We start from the raw sequence: 25131 nt of genomic DNA on the forward strand, positions 1-25131 counted from the left end.
CAAGCATAGTTCCAGGTCCTCAGTAAGCGCTTAAGAAATGCTAACTGTTAGACTGATCACAGGCTGACAAGACTCCCAGGGGTGGCCATGTGGGAGGATTAAACTTGCTCTCTGACTCCAGATCTGTAGCCAGTCGTATAGACTAGACCAAGAAACTGTAAAGAGGTCAAGGTGAAGTTTCTATTGGGAAAGTTAAAGTCTCTCTCTCTCTCTCTCTCTCTCTCTCTCTCTCTCTCTCTCTCACACACACACACACACACTCAAACTCACAAGCACACAATTGCATGTATCCACACTCACACGTTTATGCACTCATATGCACACTTACACATTCATAAGCATGCACTTGTGCTCACACTCATACCCATTCTCATACACAGGTTTCCACATGTGCACACACATACTCACACACACAAAATCATACACACTCACGTACTCACATTCATACACCCAATATTCACTCACACACATGCCTCACAATGAGATTTGTCCCACTCTGCCCCCACTCCCAAGGAGAATCATCCCCCTGAACACTGTCATCCAGAGGCCAGGCCTTCTTCCTAGGTTCTGCTTCATCTGCTGAACGCATCCTCCATTTCTTCACCTCTATGACTTTGTTTTTCTTTGAACCTACATGCAGATGTTCCTCCTTCCTCTGTTGACTTCCTCCTCACCCTTTAAAGCTCCCCCCATATGTCACCTTTGACATGTAACCTACCTTGATTTGCCAGTACCCCACAGTCTCCCCACTTTCACTTTGCGGAGCTTTCCATTGGCTCTTCCAGAACACCTGAAGTTTGTTATGACCCTGGCACAGGGTCTGGTTCATTGGGACACTGGCTTCTTCTAGTAAGCTAGTTCTCTGAACAGTGTTTAAAGGCAATTCAATTGCATTGCATTATCTATAGTTCCTGTCACATAGCTATGGGCAAAACTCCCCCAAATATTTATAGATGCACATACACATAAATACACACATATAAATGCATATGTGTATATGTATACTTACATATGAATACGCATGTGTATATATCATTATATAAAGCACTTTAAGATTTGCAAACACTTTCCCTCAAAAGCAGACGGTGCAAGTCCCCCCCTTTTTTTTAGGTTTTTTTTTTTTTTGTAAGGCAAACGGGGTTAAGTGGCTTGCCCAAGGCCACACAGCTAGGTCATTATTAAGTGTCTGAGACCAGATTTGAACCCAGGTACTCCTGACTCCAGGGCCAGTGCTTTATCCACTACGCCACCTAGCCGCCCCTGCAAGTCCCCTTTTTTACAGATGGAGAAATCAAGGCCCAAATAAGTGTAATTACATGGCAAGTCCACAAGTTGAAAGAGACAGACAGAGACAGAGACAGAGAGAGATCGAAAGGAAGAAAGATTGATAGAGAGACCAAAAGAGAAAGACAGAGAGTACAAGCTAGGATGTAAATCCTAAAGTTATGGAGTTTCTTTCTCAGCTACCTACAGGCTCTATGTGTGTGTGTGTGTGTGTGTGTGTGTGTGTGTGTGTGTGTAGTAACAGACTGATGGGAAGTTTGAGATGCCTTGGCTTTGGCAAAGCCCATGGCCTTCTTGGCTATGATGAGAAAAAATCCCTCTACTTATCTATGTCTAGGCTTCTGGCAAGACCTGGAATTCTTTTTAGGAAAAACCCTTAAGTGGAAACTGTGATGATTACGTAAGGAGCATCAGTGGAATGATTCCATAGACATGTGAGTGGTCAAAGGGAGAGAGTTCAAGTGTGAAGTGCTCTGGTAGATAATCAGATTATGGGTAGGAGGCTCTCATGCTCACCTGATAAGAAGATGGTGGCAGTAATACTATGGATAATACTACAAAAACCGTTTTGCCAAGTTCTATGAATCACTGCCCATTTGTCATCTTTGTCTAGCCAGTTCTTTCTGAACTTCAATGTTGCCAACTAAAAAATGGGACCTATTATCATATTTGCACCATATCACTTGGTTGTTGTGAAAATAAAAAGGTCATTGAATATGACCTTAGAGGTCAAATAATTTCAATCTTATTTTTAAAGAGGAGGCAGAGTCCTGGAATCATTCCAGTTTCTGGGGTGGGAGATGGCAAAGCAGGCATTAACATACTACTCCTCTGCCCTTCAATTTAGTGGTCCTACCACTCTCCCTTTCTATATAAATGCCAGTCTGGCAGAATGACAAGTCAGGATGAGGATTTAATAGGAAGAGAGTAGGCTGGCTTGTACTTAGATAATTGTGCAGTTTAGCCAAGGATAGCCTGTTGCCTGACCATATAATAAAAATCCTATCCTTTCTTATTAAAAATGTTCTGAAATTAATACTGTGTGAATATGAATCCCAGAACATCTCAGTCTCAGAAAGTTCAATATTCTGGATGACTCTCATGGTAGACTTAAGTAGGTTTCCACAATTTCCACTGATGGCTTCATAGAAAGGATAAAGGGGTACTCCAATGTCTCCAGTACTTCTGATGTCACTGTGGGAATTCCCTCCAGTGGTATAGCGATAGCAACTCATCCCTGCTCTCTCATCATCTATAACTTCTATACTGCCTGGTTTGCTACAGGGGTTCACCCTGTAAATATTCCATGTTCCCCTGCTTTAATTTTTCCTGATATTGAGGATTCTGGTAGAGCCCTCAGATTAGATGTCTACCATCCTCACCTTTTAGACTAGCCTGTCTTCTGAATTTATTATATTTTGCTCTCAATGTCCTATTTATTCTCTGAAATTGCCCCTCATGAATATGTTGTGACTGACTCACACCCCAATTGTTCTGAGATAGACCTGTAAGTGATACTTACTTTTTTTGGAGATTAACATCTTCTATGACTTATAGCTATACTATAATTCTGGTAGAATATCAGGATTCAAAAGATAGGTCCTTAATTTAGGTAGAAATAGAACTATGGACAGTTCTCTCCCTAACTCCACACACACACATATACATACATACACACACATGTATACCTACTCTAAATATATGCATAGATTAATGAAGGGGCACTGTAATTGGTTCATCTATCATTGTTTATCCTTCATTTTCAAAGAAGACCATGACATCAGGGAGGTGGTACCATGACAAACAAATGAATTGGATTTGAGTGAGGGTAGGGAGACTATGCTAAGTCATCAGCCTCACTTCCTCCTCCAGAGTCAATTACATCCAATGGCCAGATAAGGATCAGGACCATTGGAGATGGTCCTGGATTTGAGGCAATAGGGGTGAGGTGACTTGCCCAAGGTCACAAAGCTAGTAAATATCACTTGTCTGGAGCCATATTTGCATTCAGGTCCCCCTGACTCCAGGGCTTGGTGCTCTATTTGCTGAGTCACCCAACTGTGCCAATTGGTTCATCTAATTTATGTTGCAAGCTGGGTAACATATTTTCCTAATCCAACTTGATGTCCCCCTGTTCATGGTCAGGCCAAACTGTTATAGAGTAAGTACATCACCGTTTCCATGGAATTCTAGGAGTGCTCTAGGGCCTGATGCAATCCATATCTGGAGCTCTGAATGTGGCTTCTCCATTGGGAGATCCATCTATGACTTCAGCCCTCTGCTAAATCTCCTATGTGGTGATGGTAAACACCACTGGCAAGACTCCACTTCACTGATTTGACACCAAGTCTTAGGTGAATGATCAGAAAGACAGTTAAACTAGATTCTCTCTCTTGTCATACCAAGGAAACTATAAACCTTTTGATATATCTTGTTGAAATAGTCATTATGGTGCCATTTTGTTCTATAGAATCAGATGAACAATAGTGTTTGCATTTTCTACATCATTCTATTAACTCTATGATAATAAAACATGCCATCTTCCATGAAATATAACTGGTGATCTCATTGAGAATTCTGATCATATGATCAGGAAAAAGAAGTGGGTCCACCATGTAGCTGGACCAGGGGTTATATGGGCAGTCCTGCTGTTATAGCTACATAGTAGAAAGACTGAAAAAATGGCAGAAGGCAATGAATAGATCTTCAGCAGATTATTAATGGAAAAACATGGACAGAAATCACCCAGGATGTATAAGTTGGGTTAGGTTGTTATCTGTATTTACAAAGAGAGTATTTCTTCTAGCCATGATTCCAAGGGTCCATTGAAATACCATTTGCAGCTATTAGTAAATTTTTTAGCTTCCTTTTTGTTTGTTTTGCAAGGCAATGGGGTTAAGTGGCTTGCCCAAGGCCACACAGGTAATTATTAAGTGTCTGAGGCTGGATTTGAACTCAGGTATTCCTGACTCCAGACTGGTGCTCTATCCATTGTGCCACCTAGCCGCCCAGCTATTAGCATTTCTACTGGAAGTTTTCTGATCAGGTTGACGGATGCTGGTGCCAACTCTAAGAGTTTAGTGGAGAGACTATTTTGACTTGAAAGAAGATCCAGTTCAATGCAGGGGATCTGAAATTAAAAGAAGTATGTCTCAAATTCTGATGGTGCTCATCAATCCTTGGGCAAAGTGCTTAGCTACTTTGGCTCTCAGTCTACTCCCCCCAAAACATGAAGTGTGATTAGACAGCTTAGTGGGTTGATGCCTACTACTTCTTATCTGTGTCATTTCAGATTTATCCTGTCACCTCTATGAGCCGTAGTTTCCTCAATTTGTGTGATAGAGGAATAATATGTACCTCTACCTCAAAGATCTCTAGTTAAGAAACCATTGTGCCAACTGTCCAAAGTTGGAATGATATGGACTGCTCTTATCATGCGTAAATAATAGCATGCTCATGACAGACTCATTGTTGCTCATCCATAGACATTAGAATGATACCACATCAAAAGAACTCCAACTTCATTCTCCTATGATATCACTTTCTCAGGCAACTAGACTCTTTGGATCCATCCTTCTTACCCCTTATTAAAACCTATTTTCAGGGGTGTACCTTTAAGTAATTCATGAAAAGGATATATGACTATTAATTGAAATTTCACTCTTTCAGAATTTTTTCTGGTATTACAACAATGAGCCCACATCAAAGGAACTGGGTCTCTTCTGCCAAGGGAAGGGAAGACTGGGGGGAATAAGACAGCCATCTTCTTGTATTTGTAGGGTTGTCACACGGAAGTAAAAGTCTTGGAGCTAAAAAAGTTCTAAATCTCCTACAACTTCCACTGGATCAAGTTCATTTGTTCTATTTGGCCTCACAGGGCATCATTTGACAGAATGGTCAGAATCTGCAAAGGGGTAGACTTGATGCCAGATCCCAAAGTGACAAGGGCTACTTCTGGAGGTAGGGAGATCCCCTTCACTGGAGGTCTGCAAGTCGAGACTGGCTGATCATTTGTTGAAGGAGAGATTGGACCCAATGGTTTCTGAGTTTCCCTCTAGCTTTGGAATCCCAGAAATCTGTCATTTTCAATAAGAGTCTGTGTTAGGAGGCACTGGGGAGACAGCTCCCCAAACTATAACATATCTGGGCAGGTAGGTGAAGTTCCAAGATTGGCAGGGAGAGAACAGAGTCAACCGTGACTTTTAGTTAAATATGCACAATTTTATTTATTGAAGAGATTAGGACAAAAACATGAAATCGAAATCCGTGACAAAGCACCAGAGGGTGGAGAGCCCCGCCATGCACATCACCGATCTTTCTTCCTACAAGGGACTTAAAAAATGAGGGAAGGGGAGGGGAGGGGGAGGGAGAAACCAGACAGACAAACAAACGGGGGGAAAAAAGGTCCTTCTTGACACAGCACCATCATCAGAGTGTAAAAAATAAAATAATAAAATAAAATAAAATAAAACAATCCTCCTTTCGAGAGTCTCAGTGATCAAAATGAAACCGAGGGCAGGTCGGCGGTAGCTCTGTCTCCTGGGAACACTTGTCTTGTGAGTGTGACCATGTTATATCCTGCCAGGCAGGTTGGTAGCATCCAAGCATCTGCATGTACATGCCACATACTCTAACGAAACACAAATTCAAGTAACATTTACATCCTAGAGAGTCCACGTGTTACCTACCCAGAAAATGTGACCATTTCACAAAGCACACACACAGGCAGTCAAGTCCCAACAATGAGGTACATACTGGAAACACAAAGACTGAGGCCAAGGGAGTTCCTTATCATACAGCAAGAGAAAAAGGGGGAATCTGCCAAGCTAAATCAAAGAAAGCTAGCTACCTAGGAAAGTGAAAGAAACAGTCATTTCAGGGACAAATACCCAAACAGAGGAAGGAAAAAATAAAAATGATCATTGTCAGCTACAGCATGTAACATGTCATCCCGGTGAACCCGTAATTGACATACTGGCATTAATCTATCACCACTGTGACTTTTTCTGTAATAAATAGTGATTCCGGACAATACAATACAAAACGAAGGTGCATCTCTCCTCTCTGTTGAGCGAGGATGGCAGGCTGCCGCTCTAATTCAGAAGCCAATGGCTAATGAACCCCCCTCCCCATTCCAGTGGGGTAGCAGGTGAGCTCAACCAGGGCCAAGCTCCTCTCTCTGAAAGACAACAAGGTCTGACCCTGGATTTTACTCAGGGGTCAACCAGTTGTGATGCTGTTGTGTTCAAACCCAACGTTGAGAATCACAAAAGAGTCCAATGAGAGATCCAGGAGAGCACCCGGAAGTTAGGATGTTAAGAGTTGGAAGGGACTTGAGCAATCACCCTCTTGTTTTTAACGGAGGAAGAAACTGAGGCCAAGAGAAGAAACTGGACTGGACCAAAGTCACACAGTGACTTAACAACTTCCTGTTCTCTCTGGCCCTTTTTTGCTCATATCAAGCACAGCAAAAAGGGAAACCCATGTTCCCAACCTATGTCATCGATAACCAAATTATGTTGAGCTTTTCTATACTTCTTTTTTCCACTTCTCTTTCTCTCTCTCTCTTTCTCTCTTTTTAATTAAAAAAAAAAACTCCAGTAATTAGCTCTTTTAGCAATAATGCTCCTGGAATTTCAGAGTCCTAATAGCTTCCTGTGACAATCCATTCAACGCAAAACAGAAGGGTTTGCTGAAGGAGAGAGATCCTTCCCCAGGAGGGGCAGGAAGCACTCAAGTGTCAACTCCTGATGAGAATACTAATGAGTTGACTTAGAAGAACCAGATCAGATGTGAACTGAACTCTTCCGGTGTTCGTGTTCGCCTTTGGCACCCATCTTTCCCACGCCAGACCATTTTGCACCGGCTTTCGTTTTGTGTTGGAGTGAGTCCCATTTAGTTATCAGACAGGTTGGTTTGTTTTCTTGGAAAGTAAAAATTGTCGGCCAATCATCCCTTCCCTGAATAAATGACAAGGAATTAATTACTAACAGTGCGATGCCAAATGTGTGTCTGAGGCAAAAAAGGAAAAAAAGAAAGTTTCTACCCCACTGAGATCCGCAAAACACAACAGAAATTGGAGTGGTCGAGAGCAGCCCCTGGATTGGAGAATCGACATGTGGCATCTCCTCGGAGCCTAGGTACGTTGAGGGGAGTCACGCCCTCTCCCTATTGCCTTGGCTCCCATCAATCTACCCTGATAGCAGAGTTCTGCCCTGGCCCACCCCACCCTGGCCTCAGCGATCCCCCGTGCTACATGTGGTGGCGAAGGGCAGCTCTCGGAGGGCAGATCTTCTTTTCTTTGACCCAGGAGCTTGTGTCCCTCTTTTGCTACCAAGCTAGGCCAATGTGGGTGGGTGGTAGAACTCAGTCAAGAAAGGATCCTTCATGTGACTCACGTACCTTCTAAACACTGAGTCTTTAGGTGTGCTCAATTAAAAAAAGGGTCCAAGTCTTCCTCCATGTTTACATCCGGCACCAGCTGGTCAGATACTTCCTTAGCACCATATCCCGAATTTGAGACATTAAAATCTGTGGAAAACCAAGGATGGTCCAGAATCTCCTGGGAGGTCAGCCGCTCAGAGGGCTCCCGCCGAAGGATGCTACGGATAAGACATTTTGCCTTGGGGGAGAGAGTCTCTGGAATGTTGAACTGGCCCCGCCGGATCTTGCTGAAGAGGGAGCTGGGCTCAATGTCATGGAAAGGGTATCGTCCGACCAGCATGGTGTAGAGCATGACGCCCAGGCTCCAAACGTCTGCGGCTTTGCCAGAGTAGCTGCCGTTGGTGTTCAGGATCTCCGGGCTCACATAGGCTGGGCAGCCGTGCTTGTCCGACAGAGAATCGTCCCCTCCTCTCAAGATGTACGCATCTTCCAAGCTCTCAAGTTTTACTCTAGTCCTGTAGAGAGAAGGGGAAAGAGAAGCAGAGAAATGAGCAAGGACCTCCTGAAGAGAACAACAGAATGAAGAGATAGGGGGAAAAAACAATCACAAGTCTCAACTATAGAATGAAACACGTCATCTCCAGAGAACCCCTACCTGATGGATTAGAATACATAGGGTGAGTCCAGACAACTTAACACAAACCAAAGAAATAGCTCATTGTTCTAGAATATCTGATCATTGAAGGACCTGAGAGCAGGGAATGTCCTAGTCTTTAAACGGAAGGGCAGAGATGGAGGGACCATAAACCTAGGACCTAGAAGGCCAGAAAGTTAAGAAATTTGTAATACAAAAAAAAAAAAAAAACAGAGAAGAAAATACCACAAGGAAACTTTAGACAAATACTGTTAGAGCTAAAAGATGTTCTCAGAATGAAGAATGAGCCAAAAACAGAACCTTGGAATATACAATGTCAGCACTGGAACGAACCTAGAAGAAGGGTCAGAGCCAGAAGGGACTTGAGAACACAGGATAGAGAACATTAGAGATAGGAGAAGTCTTACAAGTGAGACAAGAGGATGCTGAAAGGAAGGACGCTTCAAACATAGAGGAGCAGAACCTGAATGAGTCTTAGAACAAAGTTTATAGATTATAATAGCTGGAGGGTTCTGAGAAGTTGTTGAGTCACAGGAGATGATCCTTCTTGGATTGAGTAGGGATTCTGTAGACAATCTCATCAAACCCTGTCATTTGACAGATGAGGAAACTGAGGCCTGGACGGGGAAGTGTCTTGTCTATAGTTAATAAGTAGGTAATAAGCAGCAAGATCTTGGGTTTGGAGTCAGGTCCTCTGCACTGAGAAACTGTACAATCTCACTCATGTATTCTAGGTCTTTCCCTGGGGAAAAATAAATCTTTCAATTTCCTTCCTAGATTAGTTAAATGATATCAGGGAAGTTTCAGAAAACAAGTCAACAGTCCTCTCTTTTCCCAATCACAGTTCTTTACCTTCTACCCACATTTTTTGATTTTGTTTTGTTTTATTTTAAATAAGGGTGAAGTGAAGAAAGAAAAATATTCTAAAATCCTCATCTTTTTTGGTCTCTTTCTCTCTCAGCTATGTGGCATGTCTCTTGTCAAAGAGATTTAGCAATCCAGAAGACTGAAGAAACTGAGGCACAGAGTGACAGTGACTTATCCAAGTTCATATGGGTAAAAACAAGCCTGGAATTTAAACCCTGCCTCCCTGAGTCCTGGCCCACTACTGATTCCACTCCAGATCTGCCTTCCCTAAATTCAAAGTGCTACCTTTTCCTCTTGGTGGAAAGACTCTTGAGAGCAGAGTTCCTGTATTTTCTTTGTGTTAGGGCATGAACTCCCTTTAATAGTCTAAAAGTGGACCTTTTGGCATAATCATATTTTTGTCATAATCAAATACCTACAAAATAATGCACAGCATTTCAAAGGAAACTAATTTCACTGAAATACAATTTGTCCTTCCTATATTTCCAAATTTTATCCATCCATCCATCCATCCGTCCATCTGTCCATCTGTCTGTCTATCTATCTATCTATCTATCTATCTATCTATCTATCTATCTATCTACCTATCTACCTATTTATCTATCTATATCTGTCTGTCTATCTATCTATGTATCTCTATAGATCATCTATCTTATGTTCGTCTATCATCCATTTGTACATTTTTAATTTCTCTATCTCTTTTTATATATCATCTATTTGTCTGACTATCTATTCATCCATTCATCCATCTATCCATCCATTTACCTATCTAAAAAGTTCCCAGACTTTATGTTAAGAACCCCTTCTATACAGGCAACACATTCCTAAGTAAATGAGCAGCACCTCTACTTCCCCACAGTAGCTATGGGTTCCCAGACAATGGCCTAAATGCTAACAGGGTAAGCCCATAACAACTGATGCCATGGATCCTCTGGTAATGTAAGCTTGATCATTGGACCAGACATTGATGATGAAGGGTAAGTTTGTTGTATAAGAATGTGAATGTGTGTGTGTGTGTGTGTGTGTGTGTGTGTATTATAAATGTGTGTACATAATGCCGTGTATATAAAATTATGCAATTTATAATGCTATATGTCTCTGTCTCTATCTCTTTTTAGCAAATCTCCCAATTGGGCAGAGAGAAACAGAAGACTTCTCCAAATATCCATTTTCCTCCCCACCCCCTGCCTCAAAATGCCATAAAAATAGAACAGAGTCGGATGGGCTCATCTCGAATTGTCAGCTTAAAGACAAATCCTTCCTAGTCTGTCAGTGGCTGCTCTGCTCTCTAGGGCGTGAGGCAGCCCTTACCCTCAGACCAACTGCCCAGGAATGGAGAATTCCTAATAGCAGCTAATACTTGCATCATGCTAACAATGTGCCAGTCATTGTCTTGAAAACTCTATAATTGTTATCTCATTTGATCCTCACCACAAGTCTGGGAAGTAAGAACTATCATACACATCATTTTACAGAGAAGGAAACTGAGGCAAACAGAGGTTAAGAGGTTTGCCAGGGTCACACAGCTTGAAAGTACCTGAAGCCATAAAGGAGAAGTGACTTATATAAGGTCATGTAAGCACTAAGTGGCATGGCAGAATTTGAATTCATGTCCTCTGACACCCACTTTCTAGTGGTCCACACTGTTTCTGTCGGTCACCATGGGAAAAGAAACCTCTCTGAGTCTCCTTGGCAAATGGGGTCAGTCTTTGTATTCTGCATTCCTGACCTCCCCAAGGAGTTGTGAGGACCAATGAGAAAACATATAACTCAGACGCAGAAAGAAAGGGTAATTGGTTTAATCAGTATTTGCTGGCTGATTAAGTAATTAAGGATAAGAAAGATGATGACCAGCCTGGGGTCCCTGCCAGGGCAGACCTGTTTAAGGACCTGGGGCTATTTCTCCTTAGGAAGGAGCTGAGGGTTCCTGGCCTCCCAAACTCCAAAAGCTGCTATGTGTGGAAGAGAGGCTGGTCAGGTTGGGTCTGGGCATGGGAGGCTGAACTCGGAGGAATGGGAAGAGATGGCAAAGAGCCTATTTTGTCAGGAGAAACTTGGAAAGAAGGTGGGCTGTCCACACCCCAGGAGGTGCATGTTCTCCCACACTGGAGGGTTTCCAGTGGTTAGGTCTACCAGGTAAGGGTGGGGAATTCCTCTGAGGCAGGGCTGCTTTGAGCTGCTCTAGAGATTTCTTCCTTTTCTTGAAACTGAAATTCTGCCCATCTGTGGTGGAATGATTTAAGCCCCTCCCAACTCTAAATGGATAACCCCATCACTTGTGCCAACTTGTGATTATTGGAAACTCCCCCCTGCTTGCCTCCTTCTGAGATGTCCAGGCATGGGCACATCCCTCCCCTCTCCCAGTTTCCTCCTTTAAACCCCAGATAAAGTCCCTCCTGGGGCATCCAGATGGCAGAGGACCACAGAGGGGCAACCTTCTGGGTCTCTGCATCACCAGGTGTCTCATGGGAACGTGTCTGGCTCTTGTGAGTGCTCTCCCTGTAGCTGCTACTGGGCAGGAGGCCGGTCTCCCCTGCTGGGCCTGCTATTGCTCAAGATGAGAGGAATAAGCCAGAACAAGGGCTGAGAATGGAGGAGGGGGAGGGCCAGCTTCTCACACTCAGAGGTCATTTCTTCTGCCCCTTCTCTGCTTAGCAAACATCCTGTTCTTGTTTACATCAATCCATTAGGAACAGTACAAATGGGAACATTCAACTATGTTGAAGTAAGGGCCTCCACCTAGTCAACAAGAGACTCTAATGGGAGGCCAGACCTGCCACTGAATCTGGGCAAAGCCTTTGTCCTCTTGGGGTCCCAGGTGGCTCATCTGGATGATGGAAGGGAAAGGGAGAGGGGCCGGATGAACTCTCAGTTCTGAGATCATTCCCTGGTGATGTTCTCTCTTCTGTGTTCTAAGGTCCCTTCCAGGTCAAGGGAACCTGCTCTGATCTGGGGTTCCCAACCCCCAGCACCTTCAAACCGAGTCCCATGTGGAAGATCCTGCCCATTGCAAGACTGCCCAACTCCACCATTAGAGGATCATGCAAGTTCCAAGGCTAGTTATCAGCCAGGAACATGGCACCCTTACTCCCAAGTCAAAGACTCCCAGCCTCCCTTGGGAGGGGTCATCCCATGGACCTTGGGATGCTGCAGGGCCCCTGCTCCCAATGTAGCCGCAGGGCTCCAGTCCCTCTTTCAAGTTACAACATGGGAACAAAAAGGGAGGTCGCAGGAAAAATCCATCTGTCTGATCGCTGATAAAACAATGCTTTCACTTTTTATAATATGTGAAAGGGGAGAGATAAGCCTGTCCGCTGCACCCCCCCCCCAGACATATACATACCCAGACAATTCATATACCACATACACACTCACACTGTACACACATTCACACACATCAGACACATACATACATCACATTCATGTACATCTCCCTACCCCTCTACCCCTCATTCATCGTCTGGAAGGGAAGAAGGGGGCTGGGGCTGTGTCTTCCCATGACTGGTGAATGGAACCACAGAGGCGCAGTCAGAGGGTGGGGGAGCCCTCCAACGGAAATGCGTGGCCGTCTCCATGGAAACAGACAGGGAAACCCAGGAAAAACAAAGCCACTCTGAGGGCTTATCAATATGCCATTCACTGACGCAGCCCAGCCAGGCTGAACGGGGAGCTCAAAGGGACCCCGAAAGCCCAGGGCTTCTCCACATTCCTTGGCCCCAAGTGGGTTGGGGGGAGGGGGATGCAGCATGCTCTTACCCCCTCCCCCACTCCCTCCAAGAGATGCTCAGAGAAGAGCCTCAGCCCCCCCAACCCGAGCCCTGTCCCCCAAGAGGTGGGTGGCATCCTCAGACCCCTTCTGGCCCATATAGGATCCACAAAATCCTCAGCTTCTGCTCAGGTCTGACAGGCTAAGGCTTCTTCTTCAGATGAGGAAGGGAGGGGCCTTACGTTCCAGAATTCCACCCTGTCCTTTAACAGAGGAAGAACCCCAAGTGGATCGCGCAAGGTTTTGTAGACCATATTATCGATCCACATCAGAGAGTTATTATTAACTGCACAGCTGCAATTTAAACGCAAACCCTCTCCTCCTCCTCCCTCCCTCCCTCCCTTCCCTCCTCATTTTGTACTGTATGTTATACAATAACTATTTAGATAGATCTAGCTATATCACTCCAGTGAAACAGTAACTGGTCATATCTCACCCCACACATTAATGAAAGCATCCCAATAAAGTGGTGACTTGGTGTCTGAAGATCTGGGTTCAAATTCCACCTGTGAAATTCAACTGTCTTCATCTGGAGAATGGGGCTAAAAGTACCTGATGCCCCAGGCTCACAGAGGGTCTCGAATGGACTAGCAAGCTTAAGGTTGTAGTAGGATTTCTAATGCCAAGACATCAGTGTGGATTAGAGCAGATGGGGGAACCTTCTGGAGGAGGCAGGACCAGATTGGGCCAGAAAGGATGGGCATAATTGAAGGAAGCAAGGTGGGTACCCTGGGGATATGGGGGAATGGCAGGGGACACAGTATGAACAAAGGCATGGATGGCAGAGAATTCATTCATCAAGAAACATATCTTAGGCACTTGCAACAATAACAGCCACAATCATGCACATAGATGCTTCCTATGGGCAGGGACTGATTTTAGTTCTTTTTGTGTCCTCAGTTTTAGAAAACTGCCTCCCCAGATGACATGTGCTAAGAGTGTAAGAGCCCTGTTGGCTGACACAAACACATGTATATCCCATATGTATGCTACATAGATGTGTATAAATGTGTAAATAAGGCACACACATGTGTGTGTATGATCTCTCTCTCTCTGTATATACATATATATATATATATACACACACACACACACACACACACACACACACACATATATAGATATAGATATAGTTAGTTAGAGAGACAGAGAGATTTAAGGTTTGTGAGGCTGTCTGTGTATCATCTTATTTGTTGAGAATAGCCCTGGGTTCCACTGCCCTTGGTGACCATCCAGTCTCATGAGTCTCTCTGCCAATGACAGTGAGATTACTCCTCTCCTCAAGGAGTTCTATGCCCCTGCTTGAAGGACCTAGGCAGACCCTGACTCATCCTATATTATAGGTCGAGACATAAAATAAAGGGGACTCTTTTCAGGGGAGTTAGAAATACCCCTTAAGTTTAGGGCCATGGGTCAACAAATCACTGTTGACCCTTCTTTAGACCAGGACACACACCAGGAGTGTCTAAGAGTGCATCATCTGTATTCAGTCCTTCCCATCTTTCCAAGAACTCCCAGTACAAGAAAGAAGCAAGAAGGGCAAACGCCATGGATCCCTCCTACTTCAGGGATGAGAAAATGGAGATATGAAGCAGCCAGGATCATGCAAAGTCAGGATTCTAGCCCAGAACCTCCTGCTCCAAATCCACTGTTCTTTCTCCCTTCCCACCTTCTTGGTTATGCAATGGACCAATGGACAGAAGGACCTGCTTGTCAATTCTGGTGCTAAGTAAGGCACAAGAAGATGATGGTGGGTGCCGATAGTTAGCAAATCCACTCAAAGGGTGGCCCAAATTCCTTTGCATTTTGTGACTTTTCAACCAGACCTGGGTCTTCATTGGCAGAGAGAAAGGAAACCTTGACAAGATACCTGATGGACCCAAGGTCACAAAGTAAGCATGGCTCAGAGGCAAGACTCAAACTCAGATTCCTCTTTTGACCTACATTGACTTTGTTGTGGATATTATTCCCCCCCCCCCCCAGGAGAATGGATGCTCCATAGAGGGTAGGGGCTGTTTCTTGTTTTGTCTCTCTATGGACCAGAGAGACAGTCTACATAACCCTCTGAAGCATGAGCCTTGGGTTCAAGTTCTACCTCACTTGTCTTTTCTAATGACATCCTTTGTAGGGTCCTTTGACCTCTAGATCTGGTCTTTGGAACCTCTCATAGTCCCCAGCAAGTCTCTAAGCCTATTGGGGCGGGGAAGGGAAGGGGTAGGCCAAGCACTGCACTAAGGGTTTTACAAATATTAAAAGCACTACCTCCTATCAGGTGCAGGGGAGGTGCCACTCTGCACTGGTTGAGGAACTCTCCTCTTTGGAAGCTAGAGATCAATGAGATCGCAGGTCCAGTTCAATAAAGAGTAATTCCGGTGACTGGCACATACTCAGTACTTCATAAAAGCCTGCAAATGAATGAATGGTTTCAAGTCGGAGTTCTACCTAAGACTAGCTGTGTGTCCTTGGGAAAGTACCTTCCTCTCTCTGTGCTTCCCCCCACAATCTGTGCTCTTAGGATTGTTTACAGCCCTCTACAAGACAGAGCCTGGGAGAAGATTTCCCTTCTTTAACTGTGATTACAAAAGCCTTTCACAAATGAAATTACACCCTGCCGCCAACACTGCCAACACTCTGAAGCGCATGTCACTTTTCCATAAATCATTAAAACCCAGAAGGTGTAAAGGATTGGTTAATTTTTCCCTCCCTCCCAACCTCCCTCCCTTCACTAGATCCAGGGCCTGAAAATAGCTCTTCTCTGGGAGAGGCAGTACAGGTGATTCATAATTTCATTCAAAATTAGCCAGAGTCCCACAGGCTGGCTTCCTGTGCCCTGAAGAAACTGGGTGTGGGTGAATCCCCAGATCTGGAGATGGTTGGCATGGGATAGAAAGAACTCTGGATTCAGGGGGCAGGAGATCCAAATTTCTTCTATTCCTGGCTTCTTGAGTTTCTGGGCAAGTCCCTGCTGTGCCCCAGACCTCAGTTTTCTCATCTACAAAATGGACATGTTCATTCTAAATTATTTACCTCTCAAGAAAAGAATCTAGGGGGATCTTGGACTGGTAGCCAGGGAACTGGGTTCAGGTCTTGTTTCTGTTAGGACTTTGGAAAAATCAATTGCTCTCCCCAGATCTCAGGTGCCTTATGTATACATTTGAGGGCTGGGCATAAGACTCAAAAGCTCCTTTCCAGCTTTAAACCAAGGTTCATGTGAGATTAAAAATGAGAGCTTTAAGATCAGGAGAGGAAGACTATCCTCATAGGACAGATAAGGAAACTGAGGACCAGGGACAAATTGCAGAGAGTCAAGATCCAACTCCACACCCTCTAATTCCAAGTCCAAGATGGAACTGGAATAAATAAGGGAATAAATGAACAAACATTTATTAGTCAGTAATTACAAGACAAGCCAGGGATACAAAGAAGCCAAGACAAGTCACGTCTCCCAAGTGTTTCCGTTCTTCTGATAACTTGCCATCTCTGGAGAACATACAGTCAACTAGAACCCTGGGAAACATCCACAAATTCAGGGGATAGGAGGTGATACAAGGAAAGGAGACACAGTCACCAGTGTAACTGGGAGAGGGCTTTGTCACGGGAGGTCACGGGAGGAGAGAGAAGGGAGAGCCCAAGAGTGGTAAAAGTCCAAAAGGATGAAGAACAAAGGTAGATGCAGGTAGGAGGCTGGAATGAAATGACAGGGAAGGCAAGCTTGGAAAGGAAAGGAGAGAGGAAGGGGATTTGACCTTGACCAAGAGAAGGCAAACTCCTTTTTCTTTTTTTTGCAACCTCCCTCTTTAACAACTGAAATAAAGGGAGGAGAGAGTGAGGGGTCAGTAGAACAGGGAAGAGGAATGACTTCAAGGCCTTGATTTTCTCAGTAAGACAGAAGGAAACCTAGATCTGTGTAGAAAATTTGGAAAGAATGAGGGTGTGCTGACCTGAAGAAAACTCTGGGTGACATATTAGCCATTTTTAATCATTTTAAAGGCTGTTCCATGGCAGAAGGATTAGATTTAAGGACAAAACTAGAATGGGTGCATGTTGCAAAGAGAACAATTTAAGCTGGTGTCCAGAAAATAATGGCAAGCTGTCCCAAAGAAGGAGCTGCCTCAAAAGATGGGGGCTCCCCCTCACTTGAGTGGTCCAATCAGAAAAGAAGGAACTCCTTGGCGGGGGGGCTCTTCTTTATATTTTATTGTGGAGACTCTGTTGGTTTGGGCTAGCTGGCTGCTAGCCTGTCTCTCCTGAATTCTGCGATTCTGGGAGCGATGAGGAGACTGATTGGGGATGTCCTTGGCAATTAGCAGAGATATGTCCACTGGAAACTGGGTAATAGACATTTAATCAGGACAGAATGAAAGATCTACCCTTCTGAGGTTTCAGTTCAACTGATTCTAGCTAACAAGAATGGATAGGAGAGTGAACTATCATGGAAGACTTCAGCAGAGCCACCAATCTGACAGACTATGAGCTCAAGTGTGGAGGATTGTCTTTGACATTCTGGTTATTTCTCCTCACAGGCAGAGAAGTAATCCCTTGCTTTCTTTCAGAGGGGCCAAGGTCTATTACAAGAATGACAAGGATTCCATTATTTGATAAAATCTGTCTGAAGAGAAAAATAAAAGTGTCTGTTCTCTCCCTCTCCAACATACATGTGATTCCAATAAGGTTCTGTTTCCAGGTTGGAGATGGAAGGTGACCTCAGACCATCAGGGTAGAGAGAACCAGAGGGTCCTAGGATCCCCAAGCTGGAACAGACCTCAAAGCATGATTATTACCTTCACTTTAAAGCTGTGGACCTAGAATCAAAGAGATTAAGTTGGATTAGGGTCAGAACCAGTCTCAATCCAGGGCAGAATGTAGCTGATCGGGGTTGGCTAGGTGGCTCAGTGGATAAAGCACCAGCCCTGGAGTCAGGAGTACCTGGGTTCAAATCCGGTATTAGACACTTAATAATTACCTAGCTGTGTGGTCTTGGGCAAGCCACTTAACCCCATTTGCCTTGCAAAAAACCTAAACAAAAAAAAAATGTAGCTGATCCAAAATGACCCAAACCCTGATAGCAAGGTAAAGTCTACAGGTAGAAGGGCCCTTTGTGGAGGACCTTTAGAACTAGGAGGAAGAGTTACAAAAGAAAGAAGACAAAAAAGTTAAAATACAGAAAAACAAAGTCCTAGAAGGAAGACATTAAGGAGAGAGAACCCAACAGACATGAGATTCATTCTCCTTTCTGTGTTGGAGTTGGGAAGTGGAAAATATGATAACTCGTGGGTCTATGGGAAAATATGATAGCTGGAGGAAGTGGCTTCAAATCCAGCCTCACATCCTATTTGCTCCATCTTGGACATGTCACTCAGTTTCCTCATCTGGAAAGGATAAGGATCAGGCCAGAAGTTCAAAGTCTCTTCCAACTAATTATAAAACAACAACCACAAAAGACTTTCAGATGCTATTTAAGGATTTCAAAGCGCTTTTCAGATCTCGGGTATCGATGATTCATAGGGTTGTTTCTTTCCCATTCCATGTAAGCAGAGGGAAGGAAAATCTCAGCACTGGAATACAAACAGCCCTCAGAAGCCATCTGCATTATCCGGATGTGAGTCCCCTGGATGTCATTCCTCACACAGGAACCTCCAGGCAGGACAAGTGCCTGAAACTAGACACAATAAGACTTGCCACCTGAACACCTAGCAAACCTGGAGATGGGGGCATTGTGAGGGATCAGGGCAAGGAAGACACTGAATGATATGCCAGCAAGTTTCTGGACTGTTTTGCCTAATCCTGGAGCTTCATTGGAAGAGGGAGCTGTCATAAAATTATAATAAATAATAAAAAAAGAAATCCATACTTTCTCCACATCTTCTGGACATCAAGAACAGCCATGTGACCCCAAAAGGTTACCTTGCATTGCCCAGCTAGTACTACAGGAGACAGGATTTGAACTTGTCTTCCTGACACCTCTCCCCATAAAATAGCTACCACAGGAGAGATTCTTCTACATACCTGCCCAGCTCCCAACCTTTTCAAGAAGGGCCTGGATTTTTTCTCTTTTTCTCAACCACTCCAATTTTCTCTTCATTTCTCTAAGATAAATAAATAATTGTTGCCTCTTCCTTCAACTTCCAATTTTGGTAACTTGAGAATTTAGTCATTCCATCTCTAAATAACAATTTAGTTCTACTGGTTGAAAGAAACTGGTTATAGGGCAATGGGTAAATCACTAGATATCAAATCAGGGTGTGGGTTTGAATCCTGAGTCACTCGAAACTTTCTGGGTGTCAGATCCTCATCTTTAAAGTAAAAGGACCAGACTAGTGGATGTCTTCTAGGTTGGCACGTATTATGATGCTATGACCTGAAAAATGGCCAGGCAGATAAAGATGAACTCAGGGTCCTTTCCTATCCCAGACAGATGATGGCCTAGTACAGGTGGCCGATACCAAAAAGAGCCTTCAAGGTCACCTAGACCTGTTTGCTTGTTTTGTAAATGGGGAAATCTGCTCAGAGATACTCAATGTCACCCAGGTCACCATCCCATGATGAATGTATCAGGTAGCCACATTTGAAAACAAGGAAATAATTTCCAATCAGGTTTAGGCCTTAATTCTCTCTTACTTAATGCAATTCTTTTATTCACTCACACAATGGGCAAACCTCTGAGGAGATTTGGGTCTATTGTTACAGAGCCTTCAGGCTCTCTGCAATCCTGTGGGAGGCAGGTCATGCAAGGATGATTAACCCCATCTTGCAGAGAGAGAAATAGAGTCATGGAGAGACTTCTCCACCATCACATACTCAAGAAGGTGCTGAACCAAGCTGACTGGGGGTGGGAGGCTAGTGGAGTGTGACAGAAAGAACACTGGGAATGGAGTCAGGAAGGCCTGAAACTTGTTCACTACACCGCTTTAATAGGTCAGTAGGAAGAAACACAGAGTTTGGGGCAGGGGAAGTTTTCAAGTATGTCCTATTTTTTAAGCCTAATTGAGAAAAATTGGAATAGGGGCCTTGGAGGGGAGGGAGGTCATTGTTTTTAAACATCTGAAGAAAACTTTTGGAAAAGGGGAGATTGTACCAGGTCTGTTTGGCCCCTCTTTGAGAAGACAAGAATTAAAAGAAGACAATCCTAGGGAGGTGTCCATTCTCTGCCATGTAGGAGCTGTGTGACCATGAGAAAATCATTTAACTCTTCAGTGCCCTCATCTATATAAGAATAAGAAGGCTAATTAGCAGGTATATGGTGCTGACTGTATACCAAAAGGTTTACAAATTATTATCACAATTAAACCCCATAACCACCTGTGAGACAGTTCATTTTATAATTGAGGAAACTGAGGATAAGTGACTTGCCCAGCATCACCCTAGTCAGAGTCTGAGATTGAATTTGAACTCGGGTCTTCTTGGTTCCAGTGTTCTATCTTGCTGCATTCTAGCTCATCTGTAAAATAAGGATAATAAATCTTTGGGACCTACCTCAGAAGGCTTTAATGCCAATAAAACTTTGGTGATGACTATGTGAGGCCAAGGGAGATGTAGAAAGAGCAAGGGTTTGGTTATCAAAGGGCCTGGATTCGAGGGTGACTCAATGACTTTGTATGTCATCAATTCTGGTCCATAGGAAGAGACTTGCTTGGTTCTCGGGTCAGGCTACATTCAAATTTCCCCTTGGGGCTCACACTAGCTTTGTGACTGCAAACAAGTCACTCATCCCCCTGTAAAATGGGTCCATTCAAGTTTGAGATCTGTGATTTTAAGAGTTTTCCCTTGATCTCACTTTGCTCACCTCTAAAATGGGGACGGCAATGGGAACTGTTCCTCTTTTTCCCCCTTTGGGTCCCCAGTACATAGCCCAGTGACTGACAAATGGCAGATGATTGAGTAAACAATCATGGACTAACCCTTGCCTGCTTCCCTCACCAGGGTATGGTGAGGACCAAATGAGATGAGGCTTTTTAGACTGTAGCATGTTTCCCATGTGTAAGGGACCACTGATCTCAGAAAATCTACCTTCCTGCCGTTTTTAGGACCCAGACTCCATCCTCCCGCTGTTCACCTTCCCAGATGATTTGCTCTAAAAGAACTAGGGACAGGTTGTGCCAATGATTGATCTCCCACACAGAAACCAGAGGGAGTGGACACCAGCTTCTAACAAGGAGGGGGAGGCCCTCCCCTGACAAAAGTTTCATCCTATTTCCTCAGAGGCCAAAGAGAGCCACTAAGCTATGTGAAGGATCAGGGAGTCAAATACTCATTCATGACAGTCCAATGAGGGGGCTGTGAGATAAGAATTTCAGAATCCCCCCCCCCCCAAAAAAACTAACAGGTTCTACTATGTGAAACTGGAATCCTGCCCACAATAGCCCTGCCAAGTGCTCACCCTGATTCTGCTTGGTTACCTGAAGTGAAAAGGGACTTCTTGAAATAGTCCATTTCATCATTGGGGCAGCTACAGATTGCTAATAAATAATATTCATATTCCCCTTCATGGAGTGATTTAAGATATCCAAGGCATTTTACAAAATGATCATATTTGTTTCTCCCTGCAACCCTGGAAGATAGATTATCATTGCTATTTTAAATTAAGGAAATTGAAGCTGAGAAGTTAAGTGACATGCCCTGAATCAAAGGCAGAATTCAAATGTACATTCTCCTGATTCTAAATCCAACATCCCTTCCTTTATGTAGGCTGGTCACATCCCCAAGGTACTTTATGATTTCTGAAGTATTCTTCTTTTGATAATCCTGAGAAAAAGATAGTGCAAATTCTACCAGCTCCATCTGAAATGAGGAAACTGAGGTCCAGAGAGGGGAAGTGACTTGTCTAAGATCACTCAGCTCAGGAATGGTTGAAACAGGGCAAAAACTCCTGCTGGTCTCCTGTTTTCTAGACTGGAATACTGTTGTTCTTCCTTCTGTCACCATGCTGCCTCCAGGAACTTCTTCCTTACACCAACCACACCGTTAATTCCCAGGCTTCGGCTGGTTTTGAGCCTGTGCTGTGTCAGACTCCGAGGATGCAATGGCAAATATGAAGCAGTCCTAGCCCTCAAGTGGCTTAGAGCAAGAGATACCATGTATCCAAGCCATTGTACACAGATGCAGCAAAGGAAATAAAATGTGTCAGCCCTGGGACAGACGAGCAACTGGGAGGGATGAGGAAAGGTCTCCTGCAGAAGGGGATCATTGAAGAAAACGCATAAATGATCTGGAAATCGGTTTGATGTTACAAGGGATTCCTGAGTGAGGTCCGGTCCTCCACAGAGGGGCAGGATAATACATAGAACTCCCACTAGGAGCAACTATTGTGGAGAGATTTTACAAGGACCTAGAGATGGAGGTGGGGGATGGGGGGGAATGTTGGGGAAACAAGAACCATTCAGAACCATTGGAACTATCATGAAAAAAAAAAAGGATTTGCCCAGATCTGACTGGTCTGAGTACCATGGTGAATGGAAGTGTCAATGAGAAAGATTTTTCAAATCTGAAATGAAATTCTTAATGAAATTAAGAGTAAAAGACATTTTTAACAACTTGAGGTATCTAACTATTAATGGGCTGCCTGGGCTCTCTGTCTCTCAAGGGGTTCAAGCATAAGCTGAATAACTCCCTCACAGGCATACTGAAGAGAGGATTCTTGTTTTGGGAGTGAGATTGGGCAGCACCTTCCCAGGGTGAGCTTCTGTGATTCTGGGAACTGAGGGAAGAATCAATAGAGAGAGTTTGGTAATAGCACTCCTTGTTCCCCACCATCTCGGGGCAATTTTTTCCCTATTAGCAAGTAAGTCCATTGAGAGAAGAGATTGTTTCATCCTTTGTCTTTCTGTAACAGTATATCCAGGGCAGTGTCTGACATCAGTGCTTGCTGCCTGGGATTGGACTGACCCACACTGCATCTCTTGTGTTTAAAAAAAAAAAAAAGGTTGGGGCAACTAGGTGGCACAGTGGATGGAGCACCAGCCCTGGAGTCAGGAAGACCTGAGTTCAAAAAGGCCTGGGACCTTTTATAATTACCTAGCTGTGTGACCTTGGGCAAGTCACTTAACTGCATTGCCTTACAAAAACCAAAAACCAAAACAAAAAATATATATAGTGAAGGCCAGGATTTCATGAAGCATGAGAAATCTTCAGATCAATGACCTGATGAAATACAGACCTAACAACAATGCTCCTTTCAGACTCTGACTTGTGCACAGTCCAGACCACTCACTTTATACCCACGTCAACTCTAATGATGAGTTCCCAAATGTAGAGAAGCATTTGATCAATGCAACATTATGAACTGACAGACACAAGTACTATAGGTCTGATCTGATAATGAGGAAACTGAGGCTCAGTGACTTGTTCATATAACTAGGAAGGAACAGAGTGAGGATTTGAATTCTTCTCTTTGATGCCAAGTCTTGCATTCCTCCTCTGCTTCACTTGGCTTCCTCATTACTCCCATAGCCTTCTCATAGGTTTTCCTGTTTCTTCTCTGTCCCTGCTCCTCTCTTTCACAGTATTACCAGACCAGATGGATCTTCCTTATGTACACCTTACTCAAATCCCTTATTTCAGGGCCTCTACTGACCCACAAGTAAATTTCTGGCTTCTTAGCATGGGTCCCAAGGACTCACTGGCTAGAGCACCAGACTCTCTTGTCCCACTTATTTCACACTATTTTTCATCACTTGTGTAATACTTTGGTCCAAACAAACCCAGATATACCTATTATTTCCTATCATCTGCCTCCTTGGAATCTCCCTTCCTCCATGTCTGATTGCTGAGCTCCAGTTCAATCACCTTGTTCCAAGTCCAGCATGAGCTCCTCCTTGACGCACACAAGGCACTTGCTCTGGTAGTAGTGACCTTCCTCCCCAGGTCTCACAGTACACTCCTATTTTCATCTCACTGATGTAATCATCAATACTTAATAAAGGAGTTTGGTCTAAGCCACACCCATAGGTGCTTGAAAGGTAAAGATGGGAGGGGGGATAAAGGACTGAAGGGTGAATATTGATTTTTAAGAAGAAAAAGAAGGGGAAGAAAATGGAACCTATAAACCAGAGATTAGTGAGTTTGATTGAGATTTCTGGCAACATCTTAATATGTCTTATGTAAGACATGATCAGTGGATAGCTAGTAAAAGAACCAATATGGCTTCACCCCCAAGAGTTCACAGAAGACTGATCTCTTCCTTCCTTCCTCTTTCTGAGGGGGCAATAGAATCATCACTCGATAGAATGGGAATCATTTTCGGACCAAGACCAAGGGTGTGTGAAAGTGGAATGAGCTGCCTCTGGAGGGAGGGAGGGTGGGAGTTGCTTTGTCAGCAAAATCCTGGCCACTTACCAGCCACCTTACCCTGGCTTTGTCTCTCATTATCTGTATGACCTCAAGCAATGAACTTGGCCTCCATCATTCAGAAAATAAAGGGATAATCTTCTTCCTACTGAAGATGAATGATCCTATGGCACTCATAGTATGTAGCACAGACTAGGACCTTAATGGATGCTTGTTCATGGATCCTTTAGTTATAGTGGATACTTTAAAAAAATTGCGATTGTTGAATTCAACTACTTTCCTGATTTACAACAAGGTATTATCATTCCCATTTTACAGATCAAGAAATGGATCCTCCCAAGGACTGCACTATCAATGTCAGGATATGAAGTCAGGTCCAGACTAAGAGCAATTAGCCTCTCAGAATCCCAGTGAGTCTTGAAACAGGCCAACAGCTTCGTCTAGGGACCAGCAAAAAGTCAACAGATGCTAAAAGGGAACATGAGAGTGGCCCAGCACCAAGTTCTAGGGGTTCTCCAGTGTGGGTTTTCCCCACACTGATGCCATGGAGCCAACCGCCTGTGGTTGAGCAGTTCTTGCCCAGACCTGCCCATAGTGCTTGACAGATGGTAGCTACTGAGTCACCTGCTCTTTTAATACAACCCACAGTCCCTCCAAAATGGAGTGATTGGAGGGAGTGCTCCCTGAGGAGGAATAATGACAGCATATTTTGGAAAATTAGAGTTCAGGTACAGACAGAGACCCTTGTGAGATCAGCAAGACCCTGGACCTTTCACTGGCCCATCTGGCCTAAGATCTCACGTTTCCCTCATTAGCCTGAAGAGGGAAGGCAAAGAAAGTATTAGCCACTGCAGAGTCTATATATAGTGGTGAGTATTAGAAGTACTTAGGA

The 25131-nt window shown here is 44.0% G+C and overlaps 1 protein-coding gene across 3 annotated transcripts in view; it reads right to left on the reverse strand.

Annotated features, from left to right (window-relative positions):
* Positions 1–219: 219 nt before the first annotated feature.
* The window catches only part of TRIB2 (tribbles pseudokinase 2), a 42728-nt gene continuing 17816 nt past the window's right edge, over positions 220–25131 (reverse strand). The window contains exons 3-4 of one of the 3 annotated variants that reach the window (XM_074195098.1): positions 7687–8183; positions 220–7244 (exon numbers count right to left, since the gene is read on the reverse strand). In XM_074195098.1, coding sequence (XP_074051199.1) covers positions 7715–8183 — 469 coding nt within the window. In that variant the 3' untranslated portion in view covers positions 220–7244; positions 7687–7714. Of the gene's footprint in view, positions 8184–25131 lie in introns of all 3 variants that reach the window. The other 2 variants (XR_012470311.1, XM_074195094.1) reach the window with 2 other exon arrangements.

Source organism: Macrotis lagotis, chromosome 1 (assembly GCF_037893015.1).
Source record: "Macrotis lagotis isolate mMagLag1 chromosome 1, bilby.v1.9.chrom.fasta, whole genome shotgun sequence".
In the NCBI taxonomy this organism is placed as follows: Eukaryota; Metazoa; Chordata; class Mammalia; order Peramelemorphia; family Peramelidae; genus Macrotis; species Macrotis lagotis.